The sequence below is a fragment of the Maniola jurtina genome, chromosome 15 (assembly GCF_905333055.1).
Source record: "Maniola jurtina chromosome 15, ilManJurt1.1, whole genome shotgun sequence".
Taxonomy (NCBI): domain Eukaryota; kingdom Metazoa; phylum Arthropoda; class Insecta; order Lepidoptera; family Nymphalidae; genus Maniola; species Maniola jurtina.
This window is the reverse complement of record NC_060043.1, coordinates 2815365-2833611: the sequence shown is the minus strand read 5'-3', so window position 1 is coordinate 2833611 and position 18247 is coordinate 2815365. Positions and strand designations below refer to the sequence as shown.

The 18247-nt window shown below is 40.9% G+C and overlaps 1 protein-coding gene across 2 annotated transcripts; it reads left to right on the top strand.

The window, feature by feature from the left end:
* Positions 1-613: 613 nt before the first annotated feature.
* LOC123872725 (ubiquitin carboxyl-terminal hydrolase 5) lies at positions 614-16937 on the top strand. 2 transcript variants are annotated; one of them, XM_045917185.1, is made up of 18 exons: positions 614-818; positions 3664-3789; positions 4489-4674; positions 5009-5115; positions 6137-6302; positions 7396-7563; positions 7952-8113; positions 8284-8387; positions 8593-8773; positions 10025-10236; positions 10710-10832; positions 11307-11421; positions 11922-12035; positions 12327-12477; positions 12607-12816; positions 15359-15468; positions 15892-15973; positions 16062-16937. In XM_045917185.1, exons 1-17 carry the CDS (start codon positions 714-716, stop codon positions 15952-15954), a joined length of 2403 nt encoding a protein of 800 aa, XP_045773141.1. In that variant the 5' UTR covers positions 614-713; the 3' UTR covers positions 15955-15973; positions 16062-16937. The 2 variants fall into 2 exon arrangements, with proteins under 2 accessions (XP_045773141.1, XP_045773142.1); XM_045917186.1 differs by lacking the exons at positions 15359-15468; positions 15892-15973; positions 16062-16937 and adding an exon at positions 12881-13545 and having other exon boundaries at positions 12607-12767.
* The last annotated feature ends 1310 nt before the right edge of the window (positions 16938-18247 follow it).

The window sequence follows — 18247 nt, the reverse complement described above, 5'->3', positions numbered from 1 at the left end:
CTTTAAAGTATTTTACCCTAGATTTAAGGTAAAAATTAAGTAGCAAGGTAACATCAAGGTATGAATAATAAATTATTTAGGGTATTTCTGGGTATAAATTTTACTTTTTACACAATAAGAGCTTATTTTTTATAGTTGAAGTATTTTTTGGTGTCAAACTAAAAAGATATTTAATAAAATTTAAAGTCACAGTCCGTCACAGTCAGAAGAAAACAACCTATGAATGAATGAATGAATCTAGGGTAAATTATTGAGACCATAATATAGGGCCACCCAGGGACTTCGTCTGTGATGGCGTTTGCTGGCGCGCGTGCTGTGCTTGTTTGGAGTGTTTTTTTTTTGTTAAGAGTGGCTGGTTTTTGTGTTAGTTGGTGTTTTTTGGTGGTGGAACTGACTGGGAAGCGCTCTAAAGGGGCGCCGCGCGTATGTCGGCGGGTGCCGGCGCAGACGGGTCCATACTTGTACTTGTATGAATTCAATAACTTGAAAATATCATAAACTTGACATTGGCTAATCAGAGTAAAGCCAGATTTAAAAAAAAAAAAAAAAAGGGCCACCCAGAGGCATAGGGTAAAGTGAAATTAAGCTGGAAACACTGTTTCCATATGTCATTTGTCAATTTTTTCGAGATTAAAGACGCCGCTAATTGCTATTGGGTTCTAAAAAGAAAAGATTAATTAAAAATCAAGTCTTTCTGCGATAACATCACAAAGATGGCATCTTTGGATATTCTAACACCGCATTTGTCCAAAATTAAAATACCAGCACCCCAGCAACTGGTTTACAAAGATGAATGTGTGTATTCGTTTGACAATCCGGTGAGTTGCGTTTTGTTTCTAACCTAATTCTATTCTCGTAGATTTCCTACACTACAGAGTACAGGCAATTAATACTTTTGAAAGCCTTTAATAGGCTTTATACAGTATAAAGGCCTTATGTTTTAACTTGCGATGGTCGACAAAACCTAGATCCACTTAATTTCTTCATTTATAGCGTTCATCTCAAGTATTTTTAAGTATCGATATTCGACGCTTACCTAGGGTCACCTTCTGTAGAGAATGATTCGTGTAGTTAAAATGAATCGAATGTCCTAAAAGAAGGCCATCCCACATAACCTTAAACTTGTTCAAGACATTTTATCCATGTTTGCAGCAAAAATGTCATAAAACAACCCCTCAGATCGAATATTCCTGCATAGCTGCATTACTGAGGATTTTGGTTCTTTTTTGATTATTTTATTCCACAGCCAGTTCCTGACACACTCGAGGTTCAGCATCTTGCTATGAAAGATCTTATAAGGACATTGATTATTAATTTATGTATTACTTAAGATTTAGACTAAGATTTTCCCAATTGTGAAATTACCTGACCCACCCCTACCTAGCTTTTCTCAACTGGAAAGAAATCATTTTTCTTCAGAAAATCCTTTCTGTTTTCGCTATAATTTGTAGTCTACATTATATAAAAAACCTATGTGCACAATCTCACATTCTAGATCTAGCCGGTCAGGCTCTACAATGTATTATGATGTATATCAGATAGATTTTGTTTGATTGATCCAGATTGAAAGAAATAATAGGCCTTTTTTTTGGGGCTGGTTAAAAAGACTATGTAAAGAGGTATTCAGTAAAAAAAAAAACTGAACTTTTAAAATATAATTTTACTTAAGTACTTACAGACAGAACCAACCCTCATGTTGTGTTAGTTTAAAAAATTGCATGAATAAAAAAAATGAACATCTTACACAGGCACAACTGTATTTTCTTTAAAATATCTTGTTTGCATAAAATTCCTAACAGCTTGGTACACATTTGCCACAACATTCAGCAAAGAGGTCCTCATGCCATTCATTGTGAAAGAACACATAACTAAAGACAGAAAAGTATCAAACATAACAGGAGTCCAAAACAATACATTATACAACAATTCTCTCGTGATATAAGTTTTAACATTTGGCCTTTTCACATCCATAACATGAATTTTGGTTAAAATTATTGTTGAAATTGTAATCGGTACAAAATAGCTTATAACAGCTAATACAAACATGTATACTAACATATTTTTGTTATCTGTGAAACACATTTTCATACATTTATCATCAAGTTTTGGTTGTCGCAAGGATTTAGTCAAATTTGTATACTGAAAATCTGTGTGATTATTATAATTTTTCAGAATATTAAACACATTACTCAAAACTAAATCTATTTGTGATGTTGTGTTCTCACTATGCTGTACTTTTTCTATAGCTTCTAGATAATTTATTGGAGTTATCAAGTTTTTCCGTAGTTCTATTGTTATGTTATCAAAATCTACGTAGTTATTACATTCGCTGCTGCCCAAATGTAATGTAGCCATACAAGAATCTTCTAAGCTTCTTATTTCATACATTGACATCTCTTTCACCTTCATCGGATACATAAATAGAGTAATTATTATGGGAACAATCCATTGCAATACCATTGTTAGGAAAGAGAAATATTTCTTCCAAAAAATATACAATTTACTTAACTTAACATCTTTGATATTTCTAGATGTTTCACCGATTTCTTGTACAATGTCTTCTCGTTCTTTCTTCTTAATGTCTCTTAACATTCTATAATGCAAATAATTGTCTATGACAAGGCCCAGAAAACTGTTAACCAAGGACACAACCAAAGGTCCGTAACTTAGAAGTAAAGTAGAAAAACCACATTGGAAATTTGTCTCATCGAATTTAAATCCAGCCATTTTTAGTTCCACGCTTTCCATAGTTAAGTTTTCAGGATTGAGGAAGTAAATTGCACGACACATAAAAGCGATTCCAATGCACATGAGAAGTACATTCTCTGATAGTAAAATGTACGATGTTGTATTCCCACTAGAGACAATATTTCGTAAATTAAGCAAACTGATTCCGAATCCACATAAAATTAGGAACACTCCTAAGTATAGATCGACGTTTTTCAACATTTTTGGAAGCGTCTTGCCGAATCGAATGTGGACGCAGTTATGATGGACCCCTATATTTTCGCACTTCCGCGCTAGTTAATACATTTTATCGGTATGCAAATTATGGGGGCTTGTAAAGTGTAAACTTTGCACTAACTACTTATTATAATATTGATTTAAACTTTAGGTAGCTCACACATCTAGCAACGCGCGCGTGATAAAACGCGTTTTCCACTTTTACTTACTTCGCTGGCTTCGTGAATCTACGAGGTACTAAGTCTCCAGGCTTCAACACTAGAAGCTGAAACTCATGCTGGCCTGTGCTGCTATCATGCCAGTCGTTTTTAGGGTTCCGTACCTCAAAAGGAAAAACGGAACCCTTATAGGATCACTTTGCTGTCTGTCTGTCTGTCCGTTGTGTCTGTCAAGAAACCTATAGGGTACTTCCCGTTGATTTAGAATCATGAAATTTGGCAGGTAGGTAGGTATTATAACACAAGCACAGAAATAAATCTGAAAACCGCGAATTTTTGGTTTTTTCATCATTCATCATTAAATAAAAATTAAATTAAAAATAAAAATACCCGAGCACAGAACCCTCAGTGCGCAAGTTTGACTCGCACTTGGCCGGTTTTTTTTTCGGGGCTTGCCAACTTCGTCAAATCGTCAAGGGAATCGAAGACAATGAAAAGACCGACGAACAGGCACTTGGACTCACTCTTTCTGTTGTTACAGGAATCAGAGACCGGATTATATGTGTCACTTACATCGTTCCTCGGCTTCGGTCGCAATTACGTCGAACAGTATTTCCAGAAGACTGGCAATGCGGTATTTTTACACATATTGAGAGAAAAGATACCTGTAAGTTCTATAACTGAGACAATATAATATTAGTGTATTTACTTTAAACAGATAGACAAAGTACGGCAATGCAACACAGCAAAGTTAATTGAACGTGTTTGAACGCGCGCTTACATGTGTACGATTTTTTGGAGCCGCGTTGCACACCAGCCGTCGACCATTATAAGTTTACAAGCCTTGAAACTACGTGCTGTATCATAAGGATACATCAATTTGGGCCCAAAAACCACACCCAACAGATGATGAATCTTTGGGGGTGGTTTTTGGGTCAATTTTTTTATTGAACTCTTCTCTCTGGGCTGGTTTCCGCAGTTAAAGTTTCCGTCTGTTGTGCGTAAACTGAACCCTTATGTGAAAATAAATTTGGGCCTACTTGATGCAATTTCTGTCTGCCTTTCAACTTTACAGTAAGATATAAGTAAACATCAAACTCTTCTCATCTAAGTGGCGTCCGCTTCAATATATGCTTAATGTACTTACAGTACAACCAAATTAATAATGCGCATGCATATCTTCGCTAATTGTCGTATTCCGAATCATTAAATCGTAAGAGCCCTAAACAATGCACTTGCATTTTGCACCTTGTTATAAACAAATAGGAGTCAATATCATGTGTATCATACGACCGTTGCCGAACAGTGACGAAGATTTCTATGCGCATTATTAATTTGGTTGTACTGTAAATAAGCTTTTTTTCAGATACCTGAACCAGAACAAACCGGCGATGGTCCAGAGAAGAAGATCACACGACTCGCGATCGGCGTGGAGGGTGGGTTCGACCCCGACTGCGGCAAGCCCAAGTTCACATACACCGACCACTACAATGTGGTCGTTCTACCAGGGTTCCACACATTCCCGTGGCCTAACGATGCGTTACCTGATGTGGTAAGTTTCGAAAAAGTCGGTTGTAAATAAATCCTAAAGCCTCATATTCATTTTTATGTTGAGTGGAAGAGCTTTGCTTTAGAACTTATTTTATTTTTAGGGTTCTGTATCTCTAGAGAAAACAAGAAACCCTTATAGGATCACTTTGTTGTCTGTCTGTATGTATGTTGTGACTGTCTAGACCCATCAAGGCAATCCTATAGGGTATTTCCAGTTGACCTTGAATCATGAAATTTGGCAGGTGTGTGTAGCACAACATAAATTAAAAAGTGTTATTTCTATAGATGACCGATGTTTTTGTCGATAAATCAATAAAAAATATAAATTGTTACAGGTTAAAAAGTCAGTCCAAGGCGTAATAGATGCGGAATCGCCGTTCAAAATAGCTGAAATGGAAGCATTAGCAGGCACCTGGGACGGAGAGAAACGTGAAGTGTCTGTGTAAGGTTCTTGATATCTCACAGCCATACTAATATTATTATGTCGTAAGAATATCTAAAAATTTTAGTACTTAGTTAAACAGTATTATCAAAATTAAATTTTCCCATGTTTTAGGGCTGCTGGAAGAAATCTCTCCAGTAGAGATATAAGGATCCCATATTGTCTTAAATAAACAAATCCATACATACCATTATTATAAATGCGAAAGTGTGTGTTTGTATGTCTGCTAGATTTTAAGGCCCATCTGTTTAACTGATTTTGATGGGTGCAGAGTTAGCTTACATCCCGGGAACGGACATAAATCCCAGAAAATCAAAGCGTTCTCAAAGGATTATTAAAAATGTAAATCCATGCCACAATTTTATAATTTTATAAATCCGAAAGAAAGAAAGAAATCCGAAAGTATCTGTATGTTTGTTAGCTTTTTACAACACAAACCACTGAACCATTTCTGCACTTTATGAAATACTAGCTGATGCCCGCGACTCCTGTGGGAACTCTACTAGGCTACTTAGGCTACTTTTTATCCCGGAAAATCAAAGATGATTTTCCGAGATAAAAAGTAGCCTATGTGCTAATCCAGGATATAATCTATCTCCATTCTAAATTTCAGCCCAATCCGTCCAGTAGTTTTTGCGTGAAAGAGTAACAAACATACACACACACACACACACACACACACACACACACACACACACATACAAACTTTCGCCTTTATAATATTAGTGTGAAGTGTGATGTGAAGTGTGATGTGTGATAGTGTGATGCCACGAAGATAATAGTGAGGCTAGTTGCTGTTGTATGATAGTTCAATGTCTAGCATTGATAGTTTTATAATTTGTCATTTGTGTCTCCTGTAACGTTGAAATTTATAGCCACTGACTTTGCTTAGACTTAAGTTTCAGTTAAAACGTTAAGTCTAAGCAAAGTCAAAGTGTGCTCTATAGATTTTAACCTAAGTCCTAAAGTGTAAATGAGATAGCAACAGATAAAAGATAAAAATAGCAATATTCTGTTACAGTCATGCAGTGAGCTTGAAACAGCTGGACAATGGTGTGAAGATTCCCCCTTCGGGCTGGAAGTGTTCTAAATGTGACCTCACCACCAACCTTTGGCTCAACCTCACAGACGGCTCCATTCTTTGTGGAAGACGGTTCTTTGATGGATCTGGAGGCAATGACCATGCTGTAAGTAATAGTCATGGTATATACGCCCACCGCTGGGCATATAGGGCCCTTATAGGGTCACCACCAGGATCTACATTCACAACTGATTTGGATGTATGGGATACCCCATACCCCGTTAGAATCCTTACATCACTGTGAATGAAAGTATAATTTTTTGAGAAAATCCATCTTATATAATATAAAAATCAATGTTTGTATGTTTGTGTTCTATAGGCGGCTAAATCGCTGACCAGATTGTTATGAAACTTTGGTAGGGTGTTCTGAGGGTGCCCGAGATGGTTCCTGCATCAAAAAAACTATATATATATGAATAAAAAAAATCATGTTTGTTTACGGCATTGCAACGCATGCGGGGTACAGCGTATTTATATAAAAATCAATATAATATATGACGTCATGTAGCCGCCATTTTCAAATGCGAAGTCTGTTTCGTTTGTTTTTTTGGGCTGTTGTGTTTTTATATATTTTTAACCCCCGACCCAAAAAGAGGGGTGTTATAAGTTTGACTTGTGTATCTGTGTATCTGTGTCTGTGTATCTGTGTATCTGTGTATCTGTCTGTGGCATCGTAGCGCCTAAACGAATGAACCGATTTTAATTTAGTTTTTTTTGTTTGAAAGGTGGCTTGATCGAGAGTGTTCTTAGCTATAATCTAAAAAAATTGGTTCAGCCGTTTAAGAGTTATCAGCTCTTTTATAGTTTTCTTGTAGGAAAGAAGGTTAGATAACCGTTAGGTTCATAATATTATGTCAATAGACAAATGTCAAGCTGTCAAGATGGATGTTGCCTAAATACATAATTATTTATTTGAAAATGATGTTTTGGAAAACTCAAATACTTTGGATCGTCGGGGGTGTTATAAATTTTTAATTTACACTTGTTTTAATACAACTTGTATCTATAAAATTCTTTTTTTTACTTTTTATTCCCACACAAGTTGACTGCGATTTCACCTGGTGCTAAGTGATGGTGCAGTCTAAGATGAAGCGGGCTAACTGGGAAGAGAATGTGGTGTCATTGAATCCACATCCCTTATTGTTAAACTAAGATACGTAAAGCTGGAGGAATAATGAAAAGTAACTTTTTGCCTGCAGGTTGAACACTACCGCAATACTGGGTACCCATTGGCCGTGAAACTAGGCACCATCACGGCGGAGGGTAAGGGCGATGTATACTCGTACGCGGAGGACGATATGGTTGAGGACCCTTACTTGGCCGATCATCTCAAGCACTTTGGCATCAACGTACAGCAGTTACAAAAGGTCTGTACTGCATAAATACATACCGTGAGACCACGCTCTTGATGTATGTGGACAACCCGGCTTTGCCGTGACACGTCTACATGCCCGAAAAATTTGTTCCACTCACTTCTGTCGCTTAGTATAGTCTCTACCCTGTCTCCCTGTGACGCTGCAGGATTGCTGTTTCGTTATGTCCCTTGACCAACTGTATGAAAAATCTAGGCTGTGGTACTACTATTCAGTCTACACTGTACACTACAAAGTATAGACCATTAAATTTCTTCAGTTCAGTCAGTGCACTTCAGTTTCAGTTCTTGGAATCCTGTCACCCTAGGAATATTCCAGAACCAATACTTCTATTCCTGGCTCTGACAAGCATTCCAGCAAATGATAAATATTTTAATTCCAGACAGACAAATCCATGCTAGAATTGGAATTGGAATTAAACCGGCGTACTGGAGAATGGAACACGTTGCAAGAGTCTGGCACTGAGCTAAGACCGTTGCATGGGCCTGCTTTGACGGGACTGAATAATCTGGGCAACTCCTGCTATATCAACAGTGTTGTACAGGTATGTTTATATATACTCTATCCATAGAAATAAGTTAGTATAGGGCTCTCTCTGTTATGTAATCCCATACAAATGACAGAGACAAAAATCAAATCTCAGTGGGGGTTAACCATTATGAGTCACTATTTTAGCTTTGCTTTTAGTTTTTAATACACATATTTGACTTTTAGGTTCTGTTTCGGATGCCAGATTTCGTACGTCGCTACGTCGAAGGAGCTCCCGAAATATTTGCCACTTTCCCTGAAGATCCGGCCAACGATTTCGATGTGCAAACGTAAGTTTCTATGATTTCTAACTACCCCCATTATAAATTCAATATTTTAAAAAAATGTTTTTGTATCGTTAACACATTTTTTTAAGTAAAATTCTTTGAGCGTGACTTAATAGTAACTTTCCCAGACCTGTGTAACGCGAAAGCTATTTTGAGGCCGCCATGTTTTGTTGAAATGTTTTAAACTTGCCAAATAACTTGTTTTTAGGGCAAAACTAGGTGTAGGTCTAGTATCCGGGCGGTATTCGTTCCCGGGAGCGGAAGGCGCGCAGCAAGGTGTCTCGGCGCACATGTACCGGCGAGTGGTCGCAAAAGGGCACCCCGAGTTTACCACCAAGCGACAACAGGACGCGCACGAGTTTTATCTGCATCTACTCACGCTCATAGAGGTAACAACATGCAAGAAGCGTACTTTGACTTTGCTTAGACTTAAGACACTGTTAAAACGAGACAGCGTTATAGCGCTCAGGTCGATCTGTCTCGTTTTAACTATGACTTATGTCTAAATCTTCTAAATCTTCTTGTATAAAATTGTAAATGATCTTATTGATTCTCCTTATTTGTTAAGTAAAATAATGTACTTTATACCCAGATTGTCCATACGAAACGTAAAAACCTTTTGTCTTCCACAAATCAACACGAACTTTGGCCATAATAGATTTTTAGTGAGAACATGCGATAAATATAATAAAAAATATGTACTTTTAGACCAATTTCAACACAAAATTAGTAAATTTGTAAATGAACTTAAATTTTTTAAATAATACTTATAAAGGCGTGATTTATACTATATACATTATTCATAACTATTTTATAAATAACATACTAACTTCTTGTGATTTAATTTTACTTAATTTAATTACATAGACTAACCTACTACATTTACTGTATTTTATATATACATTATGTTTATTTACTTTATTTTATTAGTACACCCCTTCCACTTGCTTTAATTTTTATTATCTCCTCACCCTAAGGTTGCCTGGAAGAGATCGCTATTTTAGCGATAAGGCCGCCTTTTGTACATAAATCTATAATGTTATTTATATATTACTGTCTTGTTGGTGTACAATAAAGAATATTTTACTTTTACTTTACTTTACTACTAACTCCCGCACAAAATTAAAATTATATAGATTATCAGTGAACAATTCATAGGCGAATGTACCATCTAAGAATAATTAGCTAAGTAAGACTGTAAATATGCTGTATGTGTTCCAAATAAAGAGAAAAAAAAAAAAAGTCAAAGTACGCTCTATAGGTCTCAGTTAAGGGTACCTATCTCTACATACCATCCAATTGTCTGTCTAGACGTCCATTTAAGGATTGTATAGACTGATAGCAACCTCTTATATGTGATAGTGTTGGGAAACAACATTTTGAACTCATTCAAATGAGTCAGTTCAATACAAATGATATCCATTGATAGACATCAGTTTCTAGTGGGCATTTCAATACTCTCTTGTGCTGCTTGCGTTCAAGCATTTATTTGCAACTCAGCGCGCTCCATCTTAGGCTGCATCATCCTTTGCTAGCAGGTCTCATTGCAGCCAAGAAATAGTCTGTAAATTAAAAAAAAAGTCACTTTGCACCAGCACTAAAACAGGTAGCTAATAATAAAAACCCTCTCGTTGTTACAGCGTCACAGTCGTCACAAGACCAACCCTGCGGACTGTCTCAAGTTCGCAGTAGAGGACCGCATCCAGTGCACTGAGTCATTGGGAGTGAGGTACACCCACAGAGCCGAGCACCACCTACCACTGCCTGTGCCGGTGGGCGCCGCCACCAACGCGCAGCAAGTGCGGGAGTACGAGGCGAGGCGCGCGCAGGCCGAGGCCAGCGGACAGAGACTGTGAGTCCACTTGTTTCACTCACTCACGACAATGAGCCACTCGCTTCTCGAAGCACAACCCTAGTTACACAATAGGGTATTTTACCCCTTTTTAAAATATGCCTTAATTTGATCCTTAGGTGAAATGCGATGTGTTGCCGACCTTTCAGGAATTTGTTGGTCCGCTCCTTGAATAACCACATGTGCATTCAATGTGATGGAAGTTGTATGTGCATGGAAAAAAGGATCGGGCACAACAGGCGATCAATGTGCATAGAAAAAGTACTTGCTATATGAACTTGCTCGTACCAAATTTCAAATTCTACTGCCAAATTTCATGATTCTAGATCAACTGGAGGTACCTTATACGTTTTGATTCCCTTGATGAGTCATGACATACGACAAACAGACAACGAAGTGATCCTATAATGGTTCATTTTTTTCTCTGGAGATACGGACCCTAAAAATAAATAAAATAAAGAAGTGTTCCGCAGAGACTCATCGCAGACGGTGCGGCCTTGCATCCCGTTCCAGGCGTGCCTCGACAGCTTCATGAAGGAGGAGGCCGTCGAGCAGTTCTTCAGCTCCGCCCTCAACAAGAAAGTCACTGCGCGCAAGTGAGTTTCTATATAAACCTAATAGTTATATCATATTATATGTTATTAAAGAATTATAATTGACAAAAAAGGTAAAATATTACAAAAAAAAATATTAAAATAATGAAATGAAACAAATAATTTCATGTGCAACTTATGATAATACTAGGTTATGCCCGCGGCTTCGCCCTCATGGATTTCGATTTTTTTTAAATCCTGTAGGAACTCTTTGATTTTCCGGGATAAAAGTAGCCTATGTCCTTCCCCGGGATGTATCCCAAGTCTGTACCAAATTTCATTAAAATCGGTTTAGCGGTTGGGCCGTGAAAATGTAGCAGACAGACAGACAAATGGACACACTTTCGCATTTATAATATTATAGTATAAGTATGTATTACGTCAAGACTCTACCACCGGTTTGGAAAGCAAATTCTACAAGAGAAGAGCCAGCATAAAATTAATTAATTTTAAATCAAAAATATTTGATATTGACAGAATGACACGGCTAGCCACATTTCCAGACTATTTGTTGATTCAACTGAAAAAATTCACAATCAAAGAGGACTGGACGCCTGCCAAGCTCGACGTGGCAGTTGATATGCCGTGGGAGGTACGTTATATCTTTAAACACTGTCTCGAGAATCGAACTCGGGAATCTTGCCTGCATCGCTTAGTGCCTGCATCGCTAATCTTTCCTTTTCAAAGCTTTTATCCAGCTTTTTCTCCTTGTAAATACAACATATTTTGAGTTAGGTCACTTTTGCCTGGATGAAATATAATTTCTGTTTTGATGATCAAAATTGAGTTATGTCATAAAATATTTTTAATTTTTACTGAATTAAGTCTCTCTTTCCCTGATGAAATATTTATAATTTTTATTTTGACAAAGTAAATTTGAGTTAGGTCTCTTTTACACTGATGTAATAATTTTATAATATCTATTTTGACAAGTGGTTATGTTTACCTTTTTTTAATTTTTATTTTGACCTAAAGTAAATTTGAGTTAAGTACATCACTCTTGCTGTGGTGAAATTTTTATTTGTGATATTTATAATTTCTATAAAATTTGAAGGGAAAAGAAACTCAGTTTTAAGAAACATTGTTTTTCAGGTGGATCTAGGTTGTCTAAGAGGTCGGGGGTTACAACCCGATGAGACCTTACTACCAGATGCTGCGTCCGAAACCCCACCACCCGTCTATAACGAACAGCTCCTGTCACAACTTGTAAGTATGTTATATAATTGCATTGCACACAAACAACATTTGTATTCATTAGAATTTATTTGAATTGCAACAGAGTAAACGTTACTTCGGCGGGGAGGGGCATCACACGCACAACAGACGGAAATGTTTGTCTTGGTCAACGTTGTCCAAGTATCGGTCATTGTTCCAGTATCGGTCAATCAAGACTTCATTCATTTTCGAGTTGAAAATTGGTTAAACAGATGGAGCCTACAAACAGACAGATTTATAATATTAGTATGGATGCGTAATAAATAATTTGTATCTTTACAGCTAGACATGGGTTTCCCGATCGAGGCTTGTAAGAAATCGCTATACTACACAAACAACTCGAGCATAGAAGCAGCGTCCAACTGGCTGATGGAGCACATGACGGACTGGGACTTTGCCAACAAGTTCGAACCACCAGGCTCACAGCCATCAGGTAAGAAAGGCACTTATGAAAAAAAAGTCAACGGTCGAGGTCGTGAGACCCAATACTGTATTTTTTTGGCATTTTGCGGAAAAAAAAAAAATCTTGCTAGAACAATTTTTTTTTTGTTTAATTATTCAGGCGCTACCGCAAACATCCCCGTGGACCCGGCGAGCGTGGAGCAGATCACGTCGATGGGCTTCACGAGCGCGCAGGCGGCGCGCGCGCTGCGCTGCACCGGCGGCGACGTGGGGCGCGCGCTGGACTGGATCTTCAGCCACGCCGACCAGCTCGACACAGAGGAGCTGCCCGCGCAGGACAGGACGCTGGGCTGCCGGGACGGACCTGAGAGTGAGTGATCCCTACATCGGCGCTGGACTGGATCTTCAGCCACGCCGACCAGCTCGACACAGAGGAGCTGCCCGCGCAGGACAGGACGCTGGGCTGCCGGGACGGACCTGAGAGTGAGTGATCCCTACATCGGCGCTGGACTGGATCTTCAGCCACGCCGACCAGCTCGACACAGAGGAGCTGCCCGCGCAGGACAGGACGCTGGGCTGCCGGGACGGACCTGAGAGTGAGTGATCCCTACATCGGCGCTGGACTGGATCTTCAGCCACGCCGACCAGCTCGACACAGAGGAGCTGCCCGCGCAGGACAGGACGCTGGGCTGCCGGGACGGACCTGAGAGTGAGTGATCCCTACATCGGCGCTGGACTGGATCTTCAGCCACGCCGACCAGCTCGACACAGAGGAGCTGCCCGCGCAGGACAGGACGCTGGGCTGCCGGGACGGACCTGAGAGTGAGTGATCCCTACATCGGCGCTGGACTGGATCTTCAGCCACGCCGACCAGCTCGACACAGAGGAGCTGCCCGCGCAGGACAGGACGCTGGGCTGCCGGGACGGACCTGAGAGTGAGTGATCCCTACATCGGCGCTGGACTGGATCTTCAGCCACGCCGACCAGCTCGACACAGAGGAGCTGCCCGCGCAGGACCGGACGCTGGGCTGCCGGGACGGACCTGAGAGTGAGTGATCCCTACATCGGCGCTGGACTGGATCTTCAGCCACGCCGACCAGCTCGACACAGAGGAGCTGCCCGCGCAGGACCGGACGCTGGGCTGCCGGGACGGACCTGAGAGTGAGTGATCCCTACACCGGCGCTGGACTGGATCTTCAGCCACGCCGACCAGCTCGACACAGAGGAGCTGCCCGCGCAGGACAGGACGCTGGGCTGCCGGGACGGACCTGAGAGTGAGTGATCCCTACATCGGCGCTGGACTGGATCTTCAGCCACGCCGACCAGCTCGACACAGAGGAGCTGCCCGCGCAGGACCGGACGCTGGGCTGCCGGGACGGACCTGAGAGTGAGTGATCCCTACATCGGCGCTGGACTGGATCTTCAGCCACGCCGACCAGCTCGACACAGAGGAGCTGCCCGCGCAGGACCGGACGCTGGGCTGCCGGGACGGACCTGAGAGTGAGTGATCCCTACATCGGCGCTGGACTGGATCTTCAGCCACGCCGACCAGCTCGACACAGAGGAGCTGCCCGCGCAGGACCGGACGCTGGGCTGCCGGGACGGACCTGAGAGTGAGTGATCCCTACATCGGCGCTGGACTGGATCTTCAGCCACGCCGACCAGCTCGACACAGAGGAGCTGCCCGCGCAGGACCGGACGCTGGGCTGCCGGGACGGACCTGAGAGTGAGTGATCCCTACATCGGCGCTGGACTGGATCTTCAGCCACGCCGACCAGCTCGACACAGAGGAGCTGCCCGCGCAGGACAGGACGCTGGGCTGCCGGGACGGACCTGAGAGTGAGTGATCCCTACATCGGCGCTGGACTGGATCTTCAGCCACGCCGACCAGCTCGACACAGAGGAGCTGCCCGCGCAGGACAGGACGCTGGGCTGCCGGGACGGACCTGAGAGTGAGTGATCCCTACATCGGCGCTGGACTGGATCTTCAGCCACGCCGACCAGCTCGACACAGAGGAGCTGCCCGCGCAGGACAGGACGCTGGGCTGCCGGGACGGACCTGAGAGTGAGTGAGTGATCCCTACATCGGCGCTGGACTGGATCTTCAGCCACGCCGACCAGCTCGACACAGAGGAGCTGCCCGCGCAGGACAGGACGCTGGGCTGCCGGGACGGACCTGAGAGTGAGTGAGTGATCCCTACATCGGCGCTGGACTGGATCTTCAGCCACGCCGACCAGCTCGACACAGAGGAGCTGCCCGCGCAGGACAGGACGCTGGGCTGCCGGGACGGACCTGAGAGTGAGTGATCCCTACATCGGCGCTGGACTGGATCTTCTCTCTTGGTTCCCTTCACCTCTGCTGGTCATTGCTTATACTCTAGCTGGTCCTGTTGACGTAGACTTCTAGACGTAAATATTCTCCCTATTTTTTCTTACTCTCATAGTTCCCTTTTCCCTCTGTTGCTCATTACATATACTTTGTTGTCTTTGTTACACCTCTGCTAGTCATTGCGTGTGCTCAAGCCGTAAATAAATCACCCACTGCACAGGTACAAGTTCAGAGGCCTTATAACAAGACACCAAATATGCCACCAAAATCGATAAATCACCCACCAGGCAAATTCAAAGTAGCTAACATGAAATAAAGTACCAGGAAAGCATAGGAGCACAGGAGCCATCTACATAATTAATATGTGTATTGCAATTACCTTTCCTGAACGAGAGTTCAGCTGGTTGTTCCAATCAGAGGGCGCCACGTGTCTTCCATGAACATGTCAGATGCTGTGTACCCGACGTAAACGAGGCTTTTACTCACTCTCTCATTTGAAACTTGGCTCATGAGAGAGCGAGATAGAGTACACCATCGCTTCTGTAGGATGTCTACTAATATAATAATATTATGTACATTTCAGAATACAAGCTAGTGGCATTTATCTCTCACATGGGCACTTCCACCATGGTGGGGCACTATGTGTGCCACATCCTGCACGAGGGACGATGGGTCATATTCAACGACAATAAGGTGCACAAAGCTATAGATAATAAAGACCTGTTGTGACTGACTGACTGATCTATCAACACACAGCCTAAACTGCTGGAGTTAGTTTAGCATTGGACATGAAATTTTGCCATTTTTATGTAGGCACAGAAAGAATAAAGAATTTTTGGAGATCTATTCTCAAGAGGGGTTGGGGGTAAAAGTTTGTATGAAAGTCTGTCATTTTTTGTTATATCTGAAAAAATTGATATTTAAGATATAAATATAAAGAGATAAAGAAAGAATTTTGGAATTTCATCCCAAGGGAGTGAAATAGAGCTTGTAATGGTATGAATATTCATGAAAGTTGGTATTTAGACTTTTGGATAAAAATGAACAAATAACTATGTGTTTAAGTAATTTTGGAAATTCCACCCGATCAGCTATTTTATAAAACGTTGTTCCCAGGTGGCTCTCTCGGAAAACCCGCCCAAAGACCTGGGGTACCTGTACGTGTACGAGCGGCTGTGATGTCGCGCGCCGAGCGCCTGTCTGCGGCTGCGCTGACGCCCGTCTGCGGCTGCGCTGACGCCCGTCTGCGGCTGCGCTGACGCCCGTCTGCGGCTGCGCTGACGCCCGTCTGCGGCTGCGCTGACGCCCGTCTGCGGCTGCGCTGACCCGCTGCTGACTTGGTGACGCTGGCGTAGCTATACAATATCATCGATGTCAACAGGGTTCATTTAAAAATACTAATAATAATAGTGAGGGTAATTTCTCTACATAATACTAGTAAACTTTTGTTCTACATCTTTTTACAAAGTTTTTAATCTATACTAATATTATAATTAATGCGAAAGTGTGTCTGTCTGTCTGTTACTTTTTCACTGTCCATCTGTTTAGTCGATTTTGACGAAATTATACCTGCATCACTGGCATAGGCTATCTTTTATCCCGGAAAGTCAAAGAGTTCCTACGGGACTTTTAAAGCCATGCAGATGAAGTCTCTCATTTAAAAAAAATAAGTTTTTGTTGTAAACTGACAATTTTCAGTTTTGTATAAGACAGGCACTAGACAGATTTTTTCCTCCTCTTAGAGTGATGCTGTTTAGAGCAGACAATCAAAATATTTTTATTTTTGTATGAAAAATAAAATTACTTTGTTACTTTGGTAATTTTGGTTGGATTAAAAAAGCGAACATTCAGGCCAGCATTATGTAAAGAAGTTAGTTACCCTTAAGAGGTTATTAATATTCTTAATTGGCTCTGTATAGATAGGCTTTTAAATTATAAAAAATGCTACATGTTAACATGTTTGGTTGATATAACAAAATACAATCGTTGTGCGTACTTAAATCTAAGAAAAAATATTCGGAGACATTAAAACAGACAGCTTTGTTAAATATTCAAACGCTTAGTGTGGATTGAGCCTATCTATACATTGATGTAGAATATAAGTAAAGTGCAAACAGACTACAGTATCATCATAGTCTAAGGGCCGACGCACACCTCGCGAAGCGCAGTGTAGAGCATTTTTGCCAAAATGACAACGAACACTTAGGTTACGATTTATAAAGCGCACTTTGACTTTGCATAGACTTAAGTCACTGTTAAAACGAGACAGCGTTATACCGCTGGCATAAATCTTTCTCGTTTTTACTGAAACTTAAGTTTGAGCAAAGTCAAAGTACACTCTATAGATCTCAGCCTTATAGTTTCAAATATAAATGTAAGCTTGGACTTTGTCTGTGTTGGTGTTGGCTGGCGGGCGTGCTCTGCCTTTTTGGAGTGTTTTTTTTTTTTTGTTAAAACTGACTGGAAAGCGCTCTAAGGGGCTGCCGTGTGTATGTCGGCGAGCGCCGGCACAGACGGGGTCCATACTTGTATAGTTTCCCTAACTTGTTACAAATAACTACAAACTTGACATTGGCTAATCTTTGTAAAGTCAGACGAGAGAAAGAAAAAAAATGTAAGCTCATACGATACAATTCGGTCACGACTAGCGAAAATACTGTAGTTTCTTTACCTTTATATAGTTAAACAAATAGGCACTATTTATTATATGAATACAAAGATTGTCTTAAGAGTTTTACTATTTATCTCTGACGTTTAAGACTGTGTCAGAGCAAACGCGTCGCGTCGAGCGTTCGTCAAGTGTTGACAAAATCTCATACAGATGAAAGGCTGCTTGGATATGCTTGTCGCAAACTAGGCGGGGATAAATGTAGTAGGCCGTAAGATCCTAGACAGATCTATAGAGTGTACTTGATTTGGTCCGACTTAAGTTTCAGGGACAGATTTCTTTTGTTTGGGATTCATGAGGAGTGGTGTGATTGACCTGATACCTGGTACCAATATAGTACATATGTAATTATTTTCTAGCTTATAGTAAGTGCATTATCCTGCATCATTATTGTTACTTTACAATAAAACAAATCTTAATTTTTTTTCGCTTATTTCCTCTGAATTTGTCCCTAGCCTTAAGTGTTGAGGAGCGACGCGACGATTTTTGCTGATAACGCTCTCTTATTGTTTCCTAAAAGCCTAAAAAGTTCTCTTAACCTGCCTACCGGTAGTTTTTTATTCAGTAACAATATTTTTAGAGACTTACTCCATCAAACTCCCCTTCCATTTAAGTTAAAATACTAACAAATAAGGGGATACTTGGATATCAAAGTATTAGTAAAATTAGTTTTTCTAATAACTTGTATTCTTTAAGCTCAATAGTCTCCTAAGAAACTTGCATAATATGAAATAAAATTAATATATTATTAAACCGTTTTTTGTACTAAGATTTAGCTGCCTATGTTAAAATAACAATAATTTG